At 39.5% G+C, this 19,772-nt stretch overlaps 1 protein-coding gene across 1 annotated transcript in view; it reads right to left on the bottom strand.

Moving 5' to 3' along the window:
* ptprq (protein tyrosine phosphatase receptor type Q) overlaps nt 1-19,772 on the bottom strand; it is a 171,285-nt gene that overhangs the window by 135,027 nt on the left and 16,486 nt on the right. The window contains exons 7-14 of the mRNA XM_080191499.1: nt 14,058-14,238; nt 11,584-11,874; nt 9,443-9,727; nt 7,526-7,798; nt 5,772-6,032; nt 4,803-4,933; nt 4,256-4,385; nt 2,216-2,369 (exon numbers count right to left, since the gene is read on the bottom strand). Of these exons, the coding sequence (XP_080047625.1) occupies nt 2,216-2,369; nt 4,256-4,385; nt 4,803-4,933; nt 5,772-6,032; nt 7,526-7,798; nt 9,443-9,727; nt 11,584-11,874; nt 14,058-14,238 (1,706 nt within the window). The remainder of the gene's footprint in view (nt 1-2,215; nt 2,370-4,255; nt 4,386-4,802; nt 4,934-5,771; nt 6,033-7,525; nt 7,799-9,442; nt 9,728-11,583; nt 11,875-14,057; nt 14,239-19,772) is intronic.

Raw genomic sequence — 19,772 nt, 5'->3', positions numbered from 1 at the left:
AATAGGTAGCAACATAGCCAAGTTTTCTTATAATAGTAAGCTAAGTAACACAGTAGGTAGTATAGAGAGAAATGGGTAGTTACAAATTTGTTAGGTTGCCATTGATACATTCAATGAGTAGTCAAAACCATGACATATGGAGTTCAACGTGGGAGAATGGAAAATTATCCATTTTGAATCTAAGAAAAATAGATCAGAGAATGCTTTCTAAATGGCTACAAACTCAAAGCTAAGGGGAAAGTGAAAGATTTCAGAGTCAAGTACATGAACTACTAAAAGTTTGGAGACAGGTGCAACAAATAATTGAAAGGGTTGACAGAGTGTTAATCGTTATCATGAGAATAGAGTGCTGGAGGTTATGTTACCATACATAAAGCTGTCAAGCCCCATTTAAAGTACAGGTACTGCATTTGTTTCTGGGAATTGCACTTTGAGAAGAATATATTGGCTTTGTAAAAGATGCCGCTCAGATACTGGGACTATAAAAGGTTAAATTATGAGGGTTGTTTGCCAAAAAATAAACTTGTAGCCCCCTGGATGGAGGCATAGACTATTTTCTAAATGGGAAAATGCTTAGGAAATCAGAAGCACAAAGGGGCTTGGAAGTCATTGTTCAAGATACTCTTAAGGTTAACGTGTAGGCTCAGTCGGCAGTTAGGAAGGCAAATCCAATGTTAGCATTCATGGCAGGAGGATTAGAATACAAGAGCAGGGATGTACTTCTGAGGCTGTATAAGGCTCTGGTCAGACCCCATTTGGATATTATGAGCAGTTTTGTGCCCCATATCTAAGGAAGGAAATGCTGGGTTGGAAAGGGTCCAGAGGAGGTTCACATTAATGATCACTGGAATGAAGAGCTTGTAGTATGAGGAATGGTTGAGGACTCTGGGTCTGTACTTGTTGGAGTTTAGAAGGATGAGAGGGGGATCTTATTGAAACTTACAGGAAACTGCAAGGGCAATAAATGCTGGCCAGCCAGTGACATCCATGTCTTACAAATGAATAATGTTCCTATTTTTTGAACAAATACAGACGTAAATTAATAGAAGACTAACTAACTTGTTTTGGTCGAAGGATAAATATTGGCGATCAATCACTCTCGTAGAACTCTTTGCTCACCTTCAATAGTGTTATACATGATCAATGGATCCCGAGCCAGATAGTGAAGAAGGAAACCAGGGGCAAATCCCTTTCTTGAGAACTTCTTTATTTAAAGAATGCAACATTTCATATGTCTGCTGCACATCTATTAAATAACCCAGTGTCCAAGCTGTACCTTTTTAAACTCATTTGAATAAATCAAATAAATACGTCAAATTTACCAATTAAATTAAAGTGATAGCCCTTTAAAGGGGCACTGTAATAAACAGACAGAATCTGAAAGGAATCTTATCAAAATCAAATTTAAATGTTGTTTTGGGGGTGAACAATTCTGTCCCTTTTTATACTACTTTAATATATAAACCAAAAATAAATAAAAGAAAAATGGAAGTGGGTGACAGCCAATAGTGCGGCCCTGTAACTGGGCCCTAAAACAAAACGTCAAAGAAAACTTAACTAATTAGCCAAAACATCAGCTAGAATTTTACGCCTCCATTTGCCACAGGCATAAATGGGAACAGAGGCACAATATCTCACAAAAAGCTAAAAACGCGAATCATTCCAGTGAAGTCTCATAATGCTATCGTCTCCCACCCCCCCCCCCAACCATTGATGTAACATGGTCACACTTAGGAAGGTCAGTACCCTCATTTTAAAACATTTCGATATCATTAGTGACCTTCCCCACTGTATCCTTCCCCTCTCATTCACTGACTTGAGATTTAGAATAGGTCTGGAGCAATGGTAGCTAGGCGAGGAGAACCTGCCTGGGATGGACAGGTAAGTACTGCCCCATAGAGAGAAGATGGACATACCCGAGCAGTACTTGGGCACTGCTCCCTAACACTGCTCTTTGGCATTAGGGGGCAGTGTTGGGGAGGGGTTCCTCTGGAGCCGGAAGAGGGTTCCCTGTTTCCAATGAGGGCTTTCCCATGCTCACAAGAGGGAGGTTGGGCTTGAATATGCAAAAATGAAATGATTTCATATATTTTGTGTTATATTATTTGCAATGCAAATACTTTAAGCTGAAAATATAACCAGATAATTCAGACTGTTTACATTCTAAAAGCATCTTAGGGCATCTAAATATACAAAAATGCTATTTACATCTTACCGTGAGTGAGTGTAAGGGATGTTAACAACCTGATAGATGGTTTTGCTGGACAGTGTAAGGTTATATCCATCAAATACGTGAGCAGGTTGAGGCCAGCTGATAATTACTGAATCAAAAGTCTTGGTATAATTCAAATATTCCACTGGGTTTGGCACTAAAATAGGAAAGATAAATAATATTATGCAGATTAATCTGTATTCATCAAATAATGGATTTAAAATTTCTATTTATTGCTAAAATAATCATGTGTTTGTAATGGGTGATGGCTTGCCTTTTTTAAGGTAAGGCAGCACTGATTAGAAACACAGACAGAACCCTGATTTCACAGGGATTACAGATGTACCAGCTCAATTCCAATAAAAAAGAAAATTATTCCATATAGCTTCTGAAGCTAAGTTTAAAAGATAGCAGTGCTGGATAAACACTATGGTGCTTTCTCAGTCCTACCTTGGCACATTATTGTTACATAGAGTGCCAAAATTGTAACTTGATTCATACTTCAGGTGATGTTCTGTGAGTTCAGTTGTTTATTAAGACAATACCAGGTTAAAGTCCAACAGGTTTATTTCAAATCACGAGCTTTCGGAGCGCTGCTCTTTCATCAGGAAAGTGGAATGAGGGAGCAGCGCTCCAAAAGCTCATGATTCAAAACAAACCTGTTAGACTTTAACTTGGTGTTGTGAGACTTCTTAATGTCCAGTCCAACGCCAGCATCTCCACATCCTGTTTATTAATGTCAGAGGGAGACATTCGGATACAGTGTAAAACAGGCTGTGGATTGGCTATGAACCCATTTCCGGTTCAAAATCCAGACCAATTTCGTCATGCAAAAAAGTCATTTTAAAAGCTTTAATGGAAAACGACAAGCAATTGCTATTTCAACATTTCTATATGATTATCCAACTTGTTAATTGTGGCTGATTTGATAGCCATATTTTAGTGTATCAACCACCTATGCAACGTGAATTGGAGTCAGGCTGACACTAGCAGTTTGGTTGGAACTGCCCCATCCAAGCCAATCCTCAGGCAAACTGCTGACTTGACTGTAACTCCGGCTACCCTCTGGATGAACTTAGAGAAATTTCATAAAAATGTAACACAAATCTCATCACCTCTACTCAATGAAGATGAGATCTTAGCAAGTTTTAGCATCATCTTTCCCATGAGACAGTCAAGGCTGAGCCAGATTATCTGAACCATGAGATCTGTTTTAAACCCTACATTCTATCCATCACCAAAACAGTTCCTTCACAACCTCAATCTCTCCATTGTGAAAACCTTTCCTTTTCTATGCTTTTGCTGCTGCATATGTCAATGAGCCTCTTTCTGGGACTCTCTTCTATATCTGTTCCAGACTCCAATACAATTTTATTCCACTGCTTATATTCCATACCACAATACAGCTGTCTTGTCCATCACCCACATCCCTTAATGACCTACTACCTCCCTCTTCTCCAGTTTATTAAATTTGAATTTCTGATCCTTAAACTTTAATGCCACATTATCTCTGCAATTTCCTCCAACCTTATTCTGCTGCACACTTTATGGTCCTCAGACATTGACCTTTAATGCTATGATACCACCACCCTGCTCCCTCCCAACATTACTCCAGCAATGATAGTGGACATTTCAGCAGTCTTCATTCTACTCCCTCAAAGTCCCTCCCTAAAGCTTTGTATCTATCCACTTCTTGTCAAGCCTCCTTAAAACCCATTTGTGTGAACAAGTTATCAGTTCCCCTCCTAAGCTATTCCTTAATGATTCCATGTCCAGTTCCCGCTCTATTTCTGGTTGTGAAGTGCCTTTGGATACTAAGTATGGTTGTTTTGTTTTGTTAATAATGCAGTATTTTCCTTCTCTAATTTCCATTCACAGTTTTAAGATTGGAAAGAAAAGCATAGACATTAGTTAAGAGCAAAAGGAAAGCTTTTAGCATGAACTTTGAGGTTCCCCCACTGGTCAAGACATTTTAACTACCAAGTTCAATTAAGTTAACTCACAAAATAATACTTAATATATCTTAACAAACTGGAACCTTACATGTACGTATTAATTGTTCTACAGGTATGCTGTCTCGATAGCCTTCCTTTTCTGTTCGAAGTGAAATATTGTATAGTTTTCCTGGGGTCAAGTGCGTAAATACCACACACTCTTGGTCAACCTTTTGAACCTGAAATTAATAAATAACCACAGTAAACATGCTACTTTTATACATCTATAATTTAACATACATCATATAATCAAACATAATAAAAGAATAAATATAGCTGGAAATTATTTGAATAAATGTGTACTTGCCAAAACAATATCACACTATCAGGCATTTAACTGCACCAATCGCTCTTTTATAACATTTTCAAACTCTAGCTGACATTTTGAAGTGTTAAATGTCAAATACGCGTTATAATATGCTGCACCCATGCTGGTATTTTACGACCTCGCTTGGGCGAGACTTGTAAAATCCCGCCCAAGGCCAGCAGAGAATTCTGTTCTGCGAGCCACGCTCACCCCAATTCCAGGGCAGGCATGGTGGTACAATTCTGGCCATAGTGTATGTTTTAATGCGCCAACAACAATTTGAGGTTACCACAAGCTGCTGATCACAGTTTGCACATTGCACTTCATATTGGTAAAAATATCCTTCTGCTCTATCCCACTGTAATTCCAGTGTTGTTTCTGTGACTTTCCCTTCACGTAAATTAGTAGGTGGTACCAAACCTAGAATAAAAATATAAAGATAACAAATTATATGAAGATAAATGTAATAGGTCAATGTCAAATTAATCAGTGCAGTTACAGTTAAATTCACCCTGTAGTCAACTATCACTCAATTATTTGGCAATCATGTACTTTTGTATTATTAGATAAGCTTGATTTATTTCCACAAGCCGTTGATTCTGTTTTCTAAATTTATGTACCTAAGTGAAAACATTTTGGCAATGTAATATTTGTTACACATTTATGGTCTTGCTTCAGACATTCTCTCCAACATAACAGTGCATTAAGAATACTGAGTAGTTAATGTTTAAGGGTTTTCCATGTCACCCAACATCTAACATTACAATATATGTAACTCAGATATATGACATTCAGGTCCCTTTGTGATTTGAACTAGATACTGTCATTTCTAGCACACATGTTTTTCATTCTGCTTAAAACAGATAAAGGAAATGTAATAAAACAAGGTCAGGTATTAATTTTTAAGTTGTTTTATTTCACATCCAATGATGCTAGAGCAACTGTGATCAGATTCACTTCAGTCAATTATATAACTTGTCTACATAATGAATGCGCCATACTTCCCATATCACTGAGCTACCTTACTTGACCTAAATCACTCTTTGATTAACCTTTGCACATAAAATGCCTGTCCTCACAGATTTCAATTTGTAGACTTGACAGCATTTGCTTGTTTCTAAATAACTCCTTTTGCATTGACCGCAACTTTTTTTTAACTCAAAATATAATCAAGAATTGCTAAAACATGTGACCACGTAGTACAAAATGTTAAAGTTCATATTCGAGTGACAGGTGTTTGCAAATCATCGATACTTGCATGTTTTCACAACAGGAACTCTGTAAGCTTTGCTCTTCATGTTGCCACTGGTTGCATACACAGTAAAGATATATTCCTTGCCTGGTGTCAGGTTTTCTATGGTTATATTAACATCTATTTTATCTGTAGGCATTCTTTTATTTCCATCTTCGTATGTAACATTAATTCCATCAAATAAGCCAATCTTTGGCATTCCAACATATAGTACTGTTGAGTGAGTCTGAACATCAATGGGAACAACTATTTCAACTGGTTTAGGCTCTGAAATAAAAATAAGAGGATAATTTTCATGGAACCACTGAATCCATACAGTGCAGAAGGAGCCATTCAGCCCATTGAGGCTGAACTGACAACAATCCCACCCAGACTCTAACTGTGTAACCCCACATATTTATCCTGCGAGTCCCCCGACACTAAGTGGCAATTTATCATGGCCAATCAACCTAACCTGCGCATCTTTGGAGTGTGGGAGGAAACCAGAGCACCCTGAAGAAATCCACACAGACAGGGGGAGAATGTGCAATCTCCGCACTGACAGTGACCCGAGGCTGGGTCTCTGACACTGTGAGGCAGCATTGCTAACCATTTAATTTTGCCACTTCAAGAAACTCCACATGGGCAAGATTGAAATACTTGCTTCTGGAACTAACACAGGCATTGATGAGGGTTTGAGCCACAGATGTGTTGGGCATGTAACTAATATTATGGCATTCTATTTCGAGCTACACGCTCACCTAGAGGCAGTCCCTAAATCTCAGCCCATTAATTGTCCATTGCTGGAGAATGCTTCCACTCTCTCAACCCCTGACCTTGTCTCTGAGCATTTTTTTCATCTTCTTTCGATATTGCATACTCTGCACTGCAGCGCAATCCTCCTCATACATGCATTAATACTTATATTGTTAAAACAGTCCAATACAGGCTTGTTTGAGGAATTATACATGTCTATCCAAAACAGTTTGACATTGGTTGTCTTTTACAGAACAGAAGAGACGCAATAGCAAGAAACAACAATTTGGATGTTATCTGTACTGTACTACTTCACAGCAACAGCAACAAAAACAATTCTTTACAAAGGTGCACATCATAAGCAGGATTTCAGGAACAAACCAAAGATGACTGTGAGGAATATTAAATAAAGTATCTCAGGTAACTCCAAGGGCAGAATTTTATGTCCTCACTTGTCCCAAAGCCATAAAATCCCGCCCAAGGTCAATGGATCTTTCCACTGTCCACCTCTCACCCACTCCAATTCCTGTGCCGGACAGGATGGTAAAATTCCGGCCTTGCAAATATTAAGTCAAATCAATCTGTGATCCTGCTAAAAAAAAAGTCAGAGGATCAATCACCTACAATACGTATTCACTTTTGTAAAAACACCAGAACAAAGACACAAGAAGAACCACACAATGCCTTCCAACAATGATCCCCATCGGAGTTTGCAGGATCAGTGGGAGGGTGCCTCATTTCCATGGGGCAGGTGAGAAAATGTGCCGCTAAGCACCACCTGCCCTAAGATAATGGAAATTTATATACACCAGCCAAGCCAAATCATTGCAATGCTTCTAAAGTTCTCCAAACAATGGCTCTTCTCCCTTGTACATTTAGACCACTTGCCAGGCCTGGATCCCATCTGTGGGACTCATATTTTCGCCTGTGAAAGGCAATATGCCTCATCTCTCACAGCAGACCAGTGAGCCACCACAACCTCTCTGCATCCCCAGTGAACCTCAGATGTTAGAACACTGACTTACTTGTAGTTTGTGTAACAAATTTTGGTTCGCTTCTCCTCCCACTCTTCACTGCCATCACCGCAATGTTGTATCTGCCACCTGGGATCATTAAATCAAATTGAAATGCTGTTGCATTTACCACTGAATATTCTTGTATTTTGCAGTTATCATTGCTCATTTGTATTTGAAGATGGTATTCATCACTTCCTTCTAGCGGTGGTTCCCAGTGTACAATAATTCTGTCCTCCCAAATGTCCGCAATGCCAACATAGATACTGCCAGGAGGACTGGGAGCTAAATTCACAACAGATGGTAAATCATTAGTAAAATCTAAATGCAGATTAGTTTCAGTGTACAGATTTTAAAGCCAGCTGGTGATGTTGGCCAAAATTAGGATTCCTCCTGGGCGTGCAGGCCATTAGGATTTACCCACCTGCCCCGTTGACCCCAATTGGGCTTCCACCCGTTGAGGACAGCAACCCAGTAATTATGCAAACTGGCTAGTTTGACAGTCCATTCCTTGCCATTCATCTGCCTCTCCAGTGGGAAATGCACCAGGCAGGCTTTGGTGTTGGTAATGACCAGCATGGACCTGATGTGCTAGACATCGGAGTTCAAAGTGCTAGGCCCAATGGCTCTTTGCCCCTCTGCCACTGTCAGGTTACAATGAAATGGTCCCCCACGAGTCCTGGGGGGTTCAGTGCACTCAGATTGAAAGTTTTTCCTCTGTCGGAAGCTGCAGGTATGAGCAGATCCCTTTGAAGTCCTCTCACAGAGAGGAGATGTCAATTTCATTGGTGGGGGGGGGGGTGGTTTCCCTCTCCAGAGTAGTTCATTCAGCCCCAATGTAGTCACAACTTTTATTTGACGTTTCTGAGCATTCCTTTAAAGCTGAAAACATTGAAGCTCTCTCTATTGCATTGAAAATCTCGGATCATTTTCAATTCCATAATGTAGTGCTTTGAAGTCGGCTTTCATTAGCAGCTCATCGGATTTCTACTCAACCTCCAATCAGCTTTATTTATTTACCTTTCCCTTCAAATCTGGATGCATCTCAAGCGCTGCCATTGTTCCTAACCACAATGTTTACAAAAACTCTAAGTCTGATTGACAGCTGCAGTTTTTCAAAAGGAATAAATGGGTTGAGTGCCAGCTCTGACTGGGGGGCATGGGGAAGGGGCCAATGGTCAGGAGGGAAAAAAGGCCGGTGATCAGAGGAGGAAGGGACTCATATCGGGTGGGAAGGGACTGATGATCAGAGAGGGGAGTGGAGGAGATGATGTCAGGGGAGAAGGGACTGAAGACTGGGGGGAAGGAATTGATGATCAGGGAAGAGTAAGGGCCAATGATCAGAGGGAGGGTCAGCGAAGTGCCGACTCCAATCAGGGTTAGGAAGGGGAGTCCCTGAGACCTCCATGGTGGATTGGGAGAGGCGATTTATGCAGGTTAAGAATGGGGCACCCTTTAAAGATGGCATCCAAATCTTTGTGCAGCTAGGTTTTGCTTGGGTGTTGTGTGATGGTGTGAAACATGCCCCCTTGGTTTTATCTGGCAGAGTGTTCTTAGACCTGGAGAGAAAACCAACATGTTTCTCTGGAGAGAACATATCGGTTTTCTCGCCAGAAACAAAACTCTGCCATTTCCTGGTTAAGATTCCCTCCATTATAAATCAGATCTGTCTATTCCATCTCAATACTAAGGCCAAACACCTAACTAATCATTTTAACATACTTTCATATAATGATCCCATTGGTCCAAAAGCCCTTCTTATTGTGTTATATTTTGAGTTTTTTTAATTATAGAGAAATTTTCCAGATGCCAGACTGCAAATGATATTAAATAAAACCAAGTTTGATATGATTGCAAATGAACATGAATTTTGTCCCAGTGGGCCCGTATTTGATATGAAATTAGTTAACCCTTTACAGCTACATTTACCTGTTGTTGCGAACAATGGTCCTTCAGCACAACTTAGTGATCTTCCTTCAGCCACTGTCTGTACATATATTTCGTAGGAGTGGAATGGCTTAAGATTCCTAAGTGCTAAGGATGTTTCATCTCCTGCAACATTTTCAGTTCTTTGAGTTTTTGATCCAACAACCATGTAACTGACCAGATAGTGTTGAAATGATGCGTTCTCTGTTTTGTCTGGAGGAGTCCAAAGAATCTGTACTGCAATGGAAGATACTTCTACAAGTGTAATGTTTTTTGGCGGATTCGGTCCTATTTTATAGCAGGAATATACATTCCAAAGTTAAAAGAATGAGTAAGTATTGAATTAGTACAAATATTAAGTTTTAGTATCTTTGCAACAGAAACACTACAAAAAAACAAAGCAAAAGAAATATAATTTTACAACTTAAAAATACAAGAAAAATGTAGACAAAAACATTCTGCTGCGTTTTATTTGGCAGATTTGAATTTGGCCAAGATATTGATGCTTGCTTTTTTATGGTTATTTCAAAGAGCTGCATGTAAACCATGACTTCCAAGTTATCTACATTAAATACAAGTCCATTCTATTCAATTTCCTAAACAAATCAACTGCTTTGGCTTTCAGCTTCCTCTGAATATTACAAAACTTCACTGCAATAAACTATATGGGATCTGCACAGGGAATGCATTGGTCATCAACTAAAAATGGCAACATACTTGTATGCTTGTGAATCAGAACTGTTTTATCCTTATACTCTACAATTTATAATGATGTCAAGCCTTATCCTTTGTGATCATCTGATAGTACTGCATTAGCAAGTAAGTGTAAAATTACTAAGAATGCTGCAATAATTATGATGAATAGCTAATTTGATATTATAACTTGCAGTTGTGACAGAATAACAAGGCAGATAAAGGTGATAAAATTCAATGGAATCATCAAATAAAAGCAGTTTGCTATATCCACTTCAGACATGGAGAAAAAATATACCTACCAATAATGCCTTATTTCATCACTGAGCTGTTGTACATTTATTGTCAATTTGAATTAAGAAACATTAAAAAATCTTTTCCCTATCAAGTGCTATAATTAAAATCATGAACACAGTGAGTTATAATTCAATTATTTTTTATTATTCTCCTCTTAATATTCCACCTGCAGATTTTCAATCTCTCTTAGAGACTGGAGTACATGGTGTAGGCTGATACTTCAGTGCAGAACAAAGGGAATGCTGCCGCGTTAGAGGCAGGGTTTTAACCCTCTACAGCATTATTCAAAGTTTAGCTGGTATCTTGGCCAACATTTATTCCTCAAAAATGCAATAAATGAGAGAATGTTTAATGATTTATTTCATATTGTTTGTGGAACCTTGCTGGATGCAAATATTGTCACATTCACCCAAATTATAACAGTGATCACTCTTCAAAAATGATTTATTATGAACTATTTTTGGACTTCAGACCATTTTTAATGCCAGCTGTTTTGCAATAATAGGGTGACTTGTCTTGAATTGTCTTGTTCGCATAAGCGGAAGCACTTCTTATGGGCAGCACGGTGGCACATTGGCTAGCACTGCTGCTTCACAGCACCAAGGACCCAGGTTCAATTCGTGCCTTGGGTGACTACATGGAGTTTGCAAGTTGTCTCTGTGTCTGCATGGGTTTCCTGCGGGTGCTTCTGTTTCCTCCCACAGTCCAAAGATGTGCAGGTTAGGTAGACTGGCCATAGTGAATTGCCCTTTAGTGACCAAAGATGTATTGGTTAGGGGAATTAGTGGGGGAAACATGTGGGCTTACAGGCATAAGGCTTGGATAAAATGCTCAACTGGAGAGTCAGTGCAGACTCAATGGGTTGATGGCCGCCTTCTGCACTGTTAGAATTCTATGATCTTATGATTCTGGCTTATGCCTTCAGCAGTTGCTACTGTCAAGATTGGTAACTTTGTTTGTTGAAAAGGAAGCATTTGCACCCTATCACCTTGTGCTAAATTTTCAAATACTATCCTATGGTATGTTTTAAATAATTCCATTGAGTTTATGTTTATAAAATTTGTGACAAAATACATAGGTTAACATATTGAAAGTACAACCAAATTCAACTTTCATGCTACATCATCTAGCGATATAATACCATCAAAACTTACTTGTTTTTACGCTTAAAACTGAAGTAATTGTACTTTGAGCACCTGCACTGTCTTTCATAATTAATGCAAAATAGTACTGGTGTCCAGGGTGCAGCCCAGGAATAGTTGTTTTAGTATCATGTAGCAATATTCTGTGGAAATACTGTTCTCCTTCACCAGAAGCAGTCCTGAACCAAATAAATAGCTCAGGTGTTGACATGAATAAATCCTGCAAATCATCCCATACAATGGCGGCTTCATTTTCTTTAACATCTTCTAATTTTAGTCGAATCGTCTTTGGAAGAACTAAGGCTGAAGAACAACACATTTACAAGGAGCTACCGTAAAGTTCTTACAATCTATTATAAGACAACAGAAATTAACAGTTGGAGAACCAACCCACGGATTGAACCAGGATGGATGTTCAGTTTTATTGCCTGGGTGTTAAAAAATTGACTGGACAGGAGACACAAGGCCTTCATAGCGAGGGGGATTGAATATAAAAGTAGGGAGGTCTTGCTGCAGCTATATAGGGCACTGGTGAGGTCACAGCTGGAGTACTGTGTGCAGTTTTGGTCGCCGCACTTACGCAAGGATATTTTGGCCTTGGAGGGAGTGCAGAGGAGGTTTACTAGGCTTATACTGGAGTTGAGGGGGTTGAACTATGAGGAGAGGCTGAATAAACTAGGCTTGTACTCGTTAGAGTTTAGAAGAATGAGGGGTGATCTCATTGAGACATATAAGATGATGAATGGGATGGATAGGATAGAGGTGGAGAGGCTCTTCCCGCTCAGAAAGGACAGTAGGACTAGAGGGCACAGCCTCAAGATAAAGGGGGGGGCGGTTTAGAATGGAGTTGAGGAGGAACTTCTTCACTCAAAGGGTGGTGAATCTCTGGAATTCTCTGCCCGTTGAAGTGGTGGAGGCTGCCTCGCTAAATATTTTTAAGAGGCGGGTTGTTAGGTTTTTGATAGGCAAGGGGATTAAGGGTTATGGGGAGAGGGCGGGAACGTGGAACTGAGACACGACAGATCAGCCATGATCTTATTGAATGGCGGGGCAGGCTCGAAGGGCTAGATGGCCTACTCCTGCTCCTATTTCTTATGTTCTTATGTTCTTATTCTATCACTTCTATCAGGTCACCCCTCAACTGCTGTTGTTCCAGTGAAAACCAATCAAGTTTCTCCAACCTCTCCTCATGGCTAATGTTCTCCATGCTAAGCAACATCCTGATAAATCTTTTCTGTACCCTCTCCAAAGCCTCCACACCCTTCTGGTAGTGTGGCGACCAGAATTGAGCACTATATTCCAAGTGTGGCCTAACTAAAGTTCTATAAAGCTGCAACGTGACTTGCCAATTTTTAAACTCAGTGCCCTGGCCCACGAAGGCAAGCATGCCGTATGTCTTCTTGATTACCTTCTCCACCTGCAGTGCCGCTTTCAGTGAACTGTGTACCTATACACCCAGATCCTCTGCCTATCAATACCCTTAAGGATTCTGCCATTTACTGTATAAACCTTCAAATTCACCAAATAAATTTAACATAATTAGTGTCATAAGAACACAAGGCAAGTTTCCACATCCTCCTCTAGCTTCACACAAACATATCATCACAGAAACAATTCAGACTCAAAAACATGATAAACAAACACATCACAAACTTCTTTCAAAGCACAAACATAAAAATGAACTAAAAAGGAATAAGAAGAGTTGCCATTGATCAACAAAGTAACTCTACAGATTGGTTCTGACAATAAAACATGAAGTAAATACTTGAAGCAACAAAACTATCTAAAGATCAATAAGTTACCAGATCTAGAATTGCACAAAATAAAGAAAAAGGAAAGCAAGTGGAATTTCAGAAGGTGCATGGTATGGATTTGGTGGTCTTGAGCAAGATTAGGGTTAGGATTGGCAGCTCGCTTTTACTTTGACATCTAAACTTATTTGATGTTAAAATTTAATCTTGTTTTCTGGACTAGAATTATTTGTTGTAGTGTTCATTTCTTGGAAAATTGCTCCTGTTGCAATAAAAAAATCATGAAAACTTTGGCCATTATTTTCTGCTGCAGTGCCATTGACATAAACTACCAAGCTTCACACCAACCAGTAACCACCACATATCTGCAACAAAGTACAACACAGTATTATTAAGTCATAATTAATCCCACTGAGATAAGCGATTCTTATTTTAGCCTTTGAAGTCAGGTTTAGGACAATCTGGCAGAATCTGTCAATGTTTATTATAAGAGAAAGGTCGCACAATAGTTTGAACTGGTCCTTGGAAAAATAAGATGTGATCTGTGCCTGCATAATTTACCTTAGCAAACAACAAAGCATTATTACTTTTTTCATTAGCCACTCAGTCACATCATGCAGTCTTTATAAAAGACAAATACAATAAATATTACTTTTGCTTTGGTCGCTCGACAAACATAACTATGATTATTAACATTTGCTGCAGTGTAAATTCAGCTGTCTAAAAATAATTTACCTTCATATTCACAAATGTAGGGAAGAGACAGGAAGCAGAAAAGCCCTGAAAACACATAGTCTGGGCCCTCTGGATTCAACTGTAATGCGTAGCAATCAGTGTCATTCGCTGGCAGAGTCTGCCACAAAATACTGCTTAAATTATAGGGAGATGCATCAGTCCATTGAAGCTCAGTTTCTGTCTGAGAAAATAAAATGTTAAGATATATTACATTAACTTCTCTAATTATTGTGGTTTGTGTTTGTGCTCTTTTGATTATGAACAGTTCAAAGGAGAAAGAAGGATCTAGGAGTATTTTCATATAAGCTATTCAATTACTTTTTTTTGAATAGTTAGGGAACCATTCACTTGTTACAAAAGACTTTGATTTAGATAGTGTACGTTTGATTGCATGATCAATCACTCGGTCATAATTAGGCTGGGCATAAATTTCACAGACCCTCTGAAGAATGCTTTCCCTTCTGCCACTTGCTGCAGCCATCTATTTTTGGATATTCTCCTATTCCTATCCTGTCGTAAAGCATTCAGTTTTGACATGCTTTGTGGTATTTTCTCAGTTAATTCCCATTCCATCACTTTCTGATGTTGGTGGCTTTCAACCACACAACAACCAAGTAACTTGTATTTCTATAGTATCTTTGATGTAAAAAATGTTCCAAGGCACCTTGTAGAGGCTTAAATTTAACAGAACCGAAAAAAGACAAGTAAGAAGGGGTGACCAAAAGTTTGATCAAATAGGCAGATTTTGAGATGGTTCTTAATGGAAGTGATGGAAGTCACGATGCAAAGTGGTTTGGTGCATACGAGACCTTGGGGCTGGGGGTGGAATACAGAATACGCTAAATGACAGAATCAGACGTACAAAGAGTATGGAGGGGGGGTCAGTAGAGTTAAAAGACATTACAGATTAAAGGTATGATGAAGTTATGGAGGAATACAGACATAAGAATGATTTTTTTAGTGTGAGGCATTCAGGGTTTGGTAGGAAGTCAGCTGATCCATTCATCTCTGAATTCTTCATTACTCAGACCCAAAATAAGCAGAAAGCACTCCCTTGGCTAACTAACGTGGTAAACTCCCACAGAAAGGCAATGGTATAAAACAGCTGTCCAAAATATTCAATAGCTTGTCATGAAAACACACATAGAATCGTGGAATCGTACAGTCAGAAACAATCCAAACAGCAATCAAGTCTAACCCAGGGTTTTTCTCCACAAGAACCACTGAGTCAAATCTTCCATTTTTTTCCACTGACTCTCTAATACTCTCTTTTCCCAATACTACTTGATGTAGTTCGGAGAGGAAAGATATAATGGCTGAGTGTGACTTGGTGTAAGGGCTTCATCGAATTGGACAAATTGCAGTTTGGTGAATGTGGAATAAGGGTGGTTGGCTCTGGCTTTGATCTTCTTTTCCTTCGGAAATCCTGGCAGCGGCCACTGGCACATTCCTGATGCTGCCAGAACTGATGAAGCTGCCAGTCAATTCAATAGGCTGGCATCTCTAGTGGGTGGGACCTCTATAGAGGACATGGTTTCTGGGGGTATATGATCCAGAGCCCTTCCTGCTCCCAATATCTCCCACCCCACATGCCAACATTATTCCATCCCTACACTTTGAACTGTTCAGTTTGGCTGGAGAAATTGATCAGGTAGGACAATGGGCTTGCTAATAGAATTACCAAACCTATGGCAGGGGTAAATGGCAATAGTTTCTCTTTTCCAAATCTTCAGAGAAAGAAAAAACTTTCATTCACAGAGCACCTTCCACAATGATGTAGAAAAGCATGTCATAGTTGATGAAGCACTTTGGGTTGGAAGCACTGTCACAATGCAGGTAATGCAGCAGATAAATTATGCACAGCAAGTTCCCATCATAGCAATGTGATAATAATCAGAAAATCTGTTCTTGTGATGTTGATTGAGGGATAAATATAGGCTAGGATATCAGGGACACACTTCCTTGCTCCTCTTCAACATAGTGCCAGGGATCTTTTACGAGCAGACGGGGCTTTGATTTAACAGTTCATCAAAATACAGTGCTGCATCCCTTCAGTACTGCACTGAAGTTCTAAATTTTGTGCCCAGGATTCGGGTGGGCATGTGACAGGCAGAATTTTGTACCACTGACCAATGTGCCAGTTTCCTGACTCCATTCTGCCCAGGCCATTTTCCCAAATGCAACATGAGGAGATGCAGCAAGGCCACCTGACTGAAAGTGGCCAGGTAACTAATTGTACACTTAAGGGCATATTAAGGCCTATGGCAAACCATGTGCATGACCAGGGAATGGGGTAGCATGTTGCCAGCTTAAAGGCTCTCTCTGCCTGTCTGGGTTCAGCTGCAGCTAGCCAACTTCTAGAGCACCTCCTCATCTCATACCCTGCTCCCTGAAACCCTTGCCAACTAACCCCAAAAATAATGGTCCAGCTTTATCTTTATTAAAGTTGGATAAAGGACACCTCCATTTTGGGGAACTCTCTCCCTCACTTTCTGCCATTGTATCCTGCTGCTTCTTCCAATTTAGGGGGGCTCCTATTGGCCTGATCACTGTGCTTGATTTTATGTTCAACTAAATATTGGAGAAGCTAACAGACTTCTTGCCAGTCCAGTAAAGCATCAAGATTAAAAAATGCAAGAAATGGCATTGATTTTGTCCAAAAACAAATACTGCTCTTGTGAAATTTTATGACAGACACGGGTGATTTGATAGAGGTGTTTAAAATTATGAAAGGTTGGTGCAAGTAGATTGAAACAAACATTTGTTGACGGCTGAAAAATATAGAATAAAATTAAATATAAGAGACTTAGGGCAGAGAGAAAGAGAGGTCCATGACTCCATGGAAGGATAGATGAAGTTAGTGATTGAGGCAGAGATGAGTATTTGAGAATATGAAGTTGAATGAAGGGAGAATAAAGGTAAATAGGAAGGATAAACCCATTGGATTAGGATTATTCTTTATGTGGAGGATAAGTACCAAGACATAATGACAGTGCCATATGGTCTGTTTCCATTTTGTTGTTCTTATGTAATGTTTTGCCACTGTAATAATTAATAAAAACATTTATATTTGGTTTTCCAATTACAGATTAATTGTTTATCCACATTTTCCAGTGGTGGTAAAGGTTAAGAATATGATGATGTGGTCAGGAAGTCAGCTGATCCATTCATTTCTGAATTCTTCATTACTAAGACCCAAAATAAGCAGAAAGCACTCCCTTGGCTAATGAATGTTGTAAACTCCCACAGAAAGGCAACAGTATAAAACAGCTGTCCAAAATATTCAACAGTTTGTCATGGAAACACACATAGAACCATGGAATCTTACAGTCAGAAACAACCCAATCAGCAATCCACACGAACCACCTAGTCAAATCTTCCATCTTATTCCACTAACTCTCTGATACTCTTTCCTCCCAATAAATATTCTAATTCCCCTTTAAAAGGTTATGGGGGCTTCCTACTTCAACAACTATTTGTGGCTGGGAGCACAACACTCAACAGAGCAATTCCATGAAGCAATTTAAATTCTCATTTAATGTTTTCATGGATTTTCTTATAAATTATGCCTTCCAACAGCTGTCTCCTCTGGAAATAATTTCCCATTATTTACCTTATCACAGCCCTACTTATGGGTTGCCAATTGTGGAACTATTCAGAAAGGGTGTGGAACACAAGTTTAAAAAGAAAATTGATCTGACTGCTGTATACTGATTTTTAATTTTACTTGTCATTGATATTTACTTCAGAATGTACCTTTAAATATCTAAGGAGGCAAGGTAAGAACAAGTTTTATGTATAGGGGACAAACTTTGGAGACGCTACACAACTTTGAAGCATTGGGAGCCATGAGGAGGATAGAGTAGAACTTCGAAAGGACATATGTGGGTGGAAGGGGAGGACAAATGGCAGATAAAATTTAGTGCCAAGAAGTGTGAAGTAATTCATTGTAGTTGGAAGAATGCAGAGAGACAATACAAAATCAGAGTAGAATTCTGAAGGGGGTGAAGAAGGGGCCTGGGTGTATATGTGTATACACACTGAACTTGGCCGGACAGCTCTAGAATGTGGTTAATAAACTAAATGGCACCGTGATCTTTATCATTTGGAGCATGGTGTACAAAGCAAGAAATCTATGTTAAACCTGAACAAAAATTTAGTTTCCGCTCACCTGGATTATCACATCCAGTTCTGGGCACCAGAATTTAGGGAAGATTTGAGGGCAGTAGAGAGGGAGTGTGGGGTAGACTCAAGGGCATGGTTCCAGGGATGAGGAATTTCAGTTACATAGAGAGATTGGATAAATTGGAATTGTTCCCTTTTGAGAAGAACTTCAGAATTATTGAATTGTTGCAGTACAAAAGGAGGCCATTCTGCCCATCGTGTCTGGACCAGCTCTCCAAATGACTATTATGACATTGTCATTCTCCTGCCTTTTCCCTATATCCTTGCACATTGTTTCTATTCAAATAATCATCTAATGTCCTCTTGAAAATCTCGATTGAATCTGTTTCCACTACACTTCCACTTAAGGGCTTCATCCCATCACTGTTGGCATTAACTTAGTGACAGGCAGAGACTCATCATGCAGGGAGCATGACAAGCTGAGTTAATGCCACTGGTTGTAGGATGAAGCCCAAAAGTGACCATTACTTGCCCACATAAAAATTTATGGGAAATTGATTATAACCGTGGCCTAATGTCATTGAGTCATGCTTAGATCTGCGACTTACGGCATCCTGGACACAACCTCTACTGAAATCGGTTGATATGTTCTGTAGAGCACTTCCACCAACCAGAAGAAATTTGAAATACGATGGTGGGAACAAAACAATTCATCTTGGTCAGCCTGGTTTTTTCTACTATGGTTCATTCCTCTTCTACCTTTAGCCATCCTTACTTTAAGTTAACCTTTTTGCAATTTTTAAATTGAAAGGTACAAGACACAGAAGAAAATTTGAAAAATTAATATAGTACCAACATTCTTCACGAGTTCATAAGATATAGGACCACAATTAGGCCACTCAGCCCTTCAAGTCTGCTTCACCATTTGATCATGGCTGATTTCCTGCCTTCTCCCCACAACCTCTCAATCCATTACTAATTAAAAATCTGTCTAACTCCTCCTTAAATTTACTCACTGTCTCAGCATCCACCGCACTTTGGGGTAGCAAATTCCATAGATTCATAACCCTTTAGGAGAAGTAGTTTCTCCTCAACTCTGTTTTAAATGTCCTACCTCTTATCCTAAGACTGTGATCTCTCATCCTAGAATACCCCACAGGAGGAAGCATACATTCCATGTCTACTTTACTCCCCTCATTCTTCTAAATTCCATAGTGTATAGGCCTAAACTGTTCAATCTCTTTTCATATGACAAAACACTCATCTCTGGAATCAAAATCATGAACCTCCTCTGAATAGCCTCCAATGCCAACACGTCCTTCCCCAAAAGAGGACCAAAACTGTGCACAATAATCCAGATGCAACCTCACCAATGTCTTGTATAGTTGCAGCAATACTTCCTTACTTTTATATTCTATTCCTTTAGCTATAAATGCCAACATTCCATTTGCTTTCTTCATTATTTGCTGTACCTGTATGCTAGGTTTCTGCGACTCACGAACGAGGACACCCAGCTCCTTCTGCACTGGAGCACCCCACAGTCTCTCCCCATTTAGGTAATAAGTCGTCTTCCCATTTTTCTGACCAAAA

This window comes from Carcharhinus amblyrhynchos, chromosome 6 (assembly GCF_965287045.1).
Source record: "Carcharhinus amblyrhynchos chromosome 6, sCarAmb.v2.hapA, whole genome shotgun sequence".
NCBI classification, from domain to species: domain Eukaryota; kingdom Metazoa; phylum Chordata; class Chondrichthyes; order Carcharhiniformes; family Carcharhinidae; genus Carcharhinus; species Carcharhinus amblyrhynchos.
Note: the sequence above shows the minus strand (reverse complement) of the source record. Positions and strands in the feature narration are given on the sequence as shown.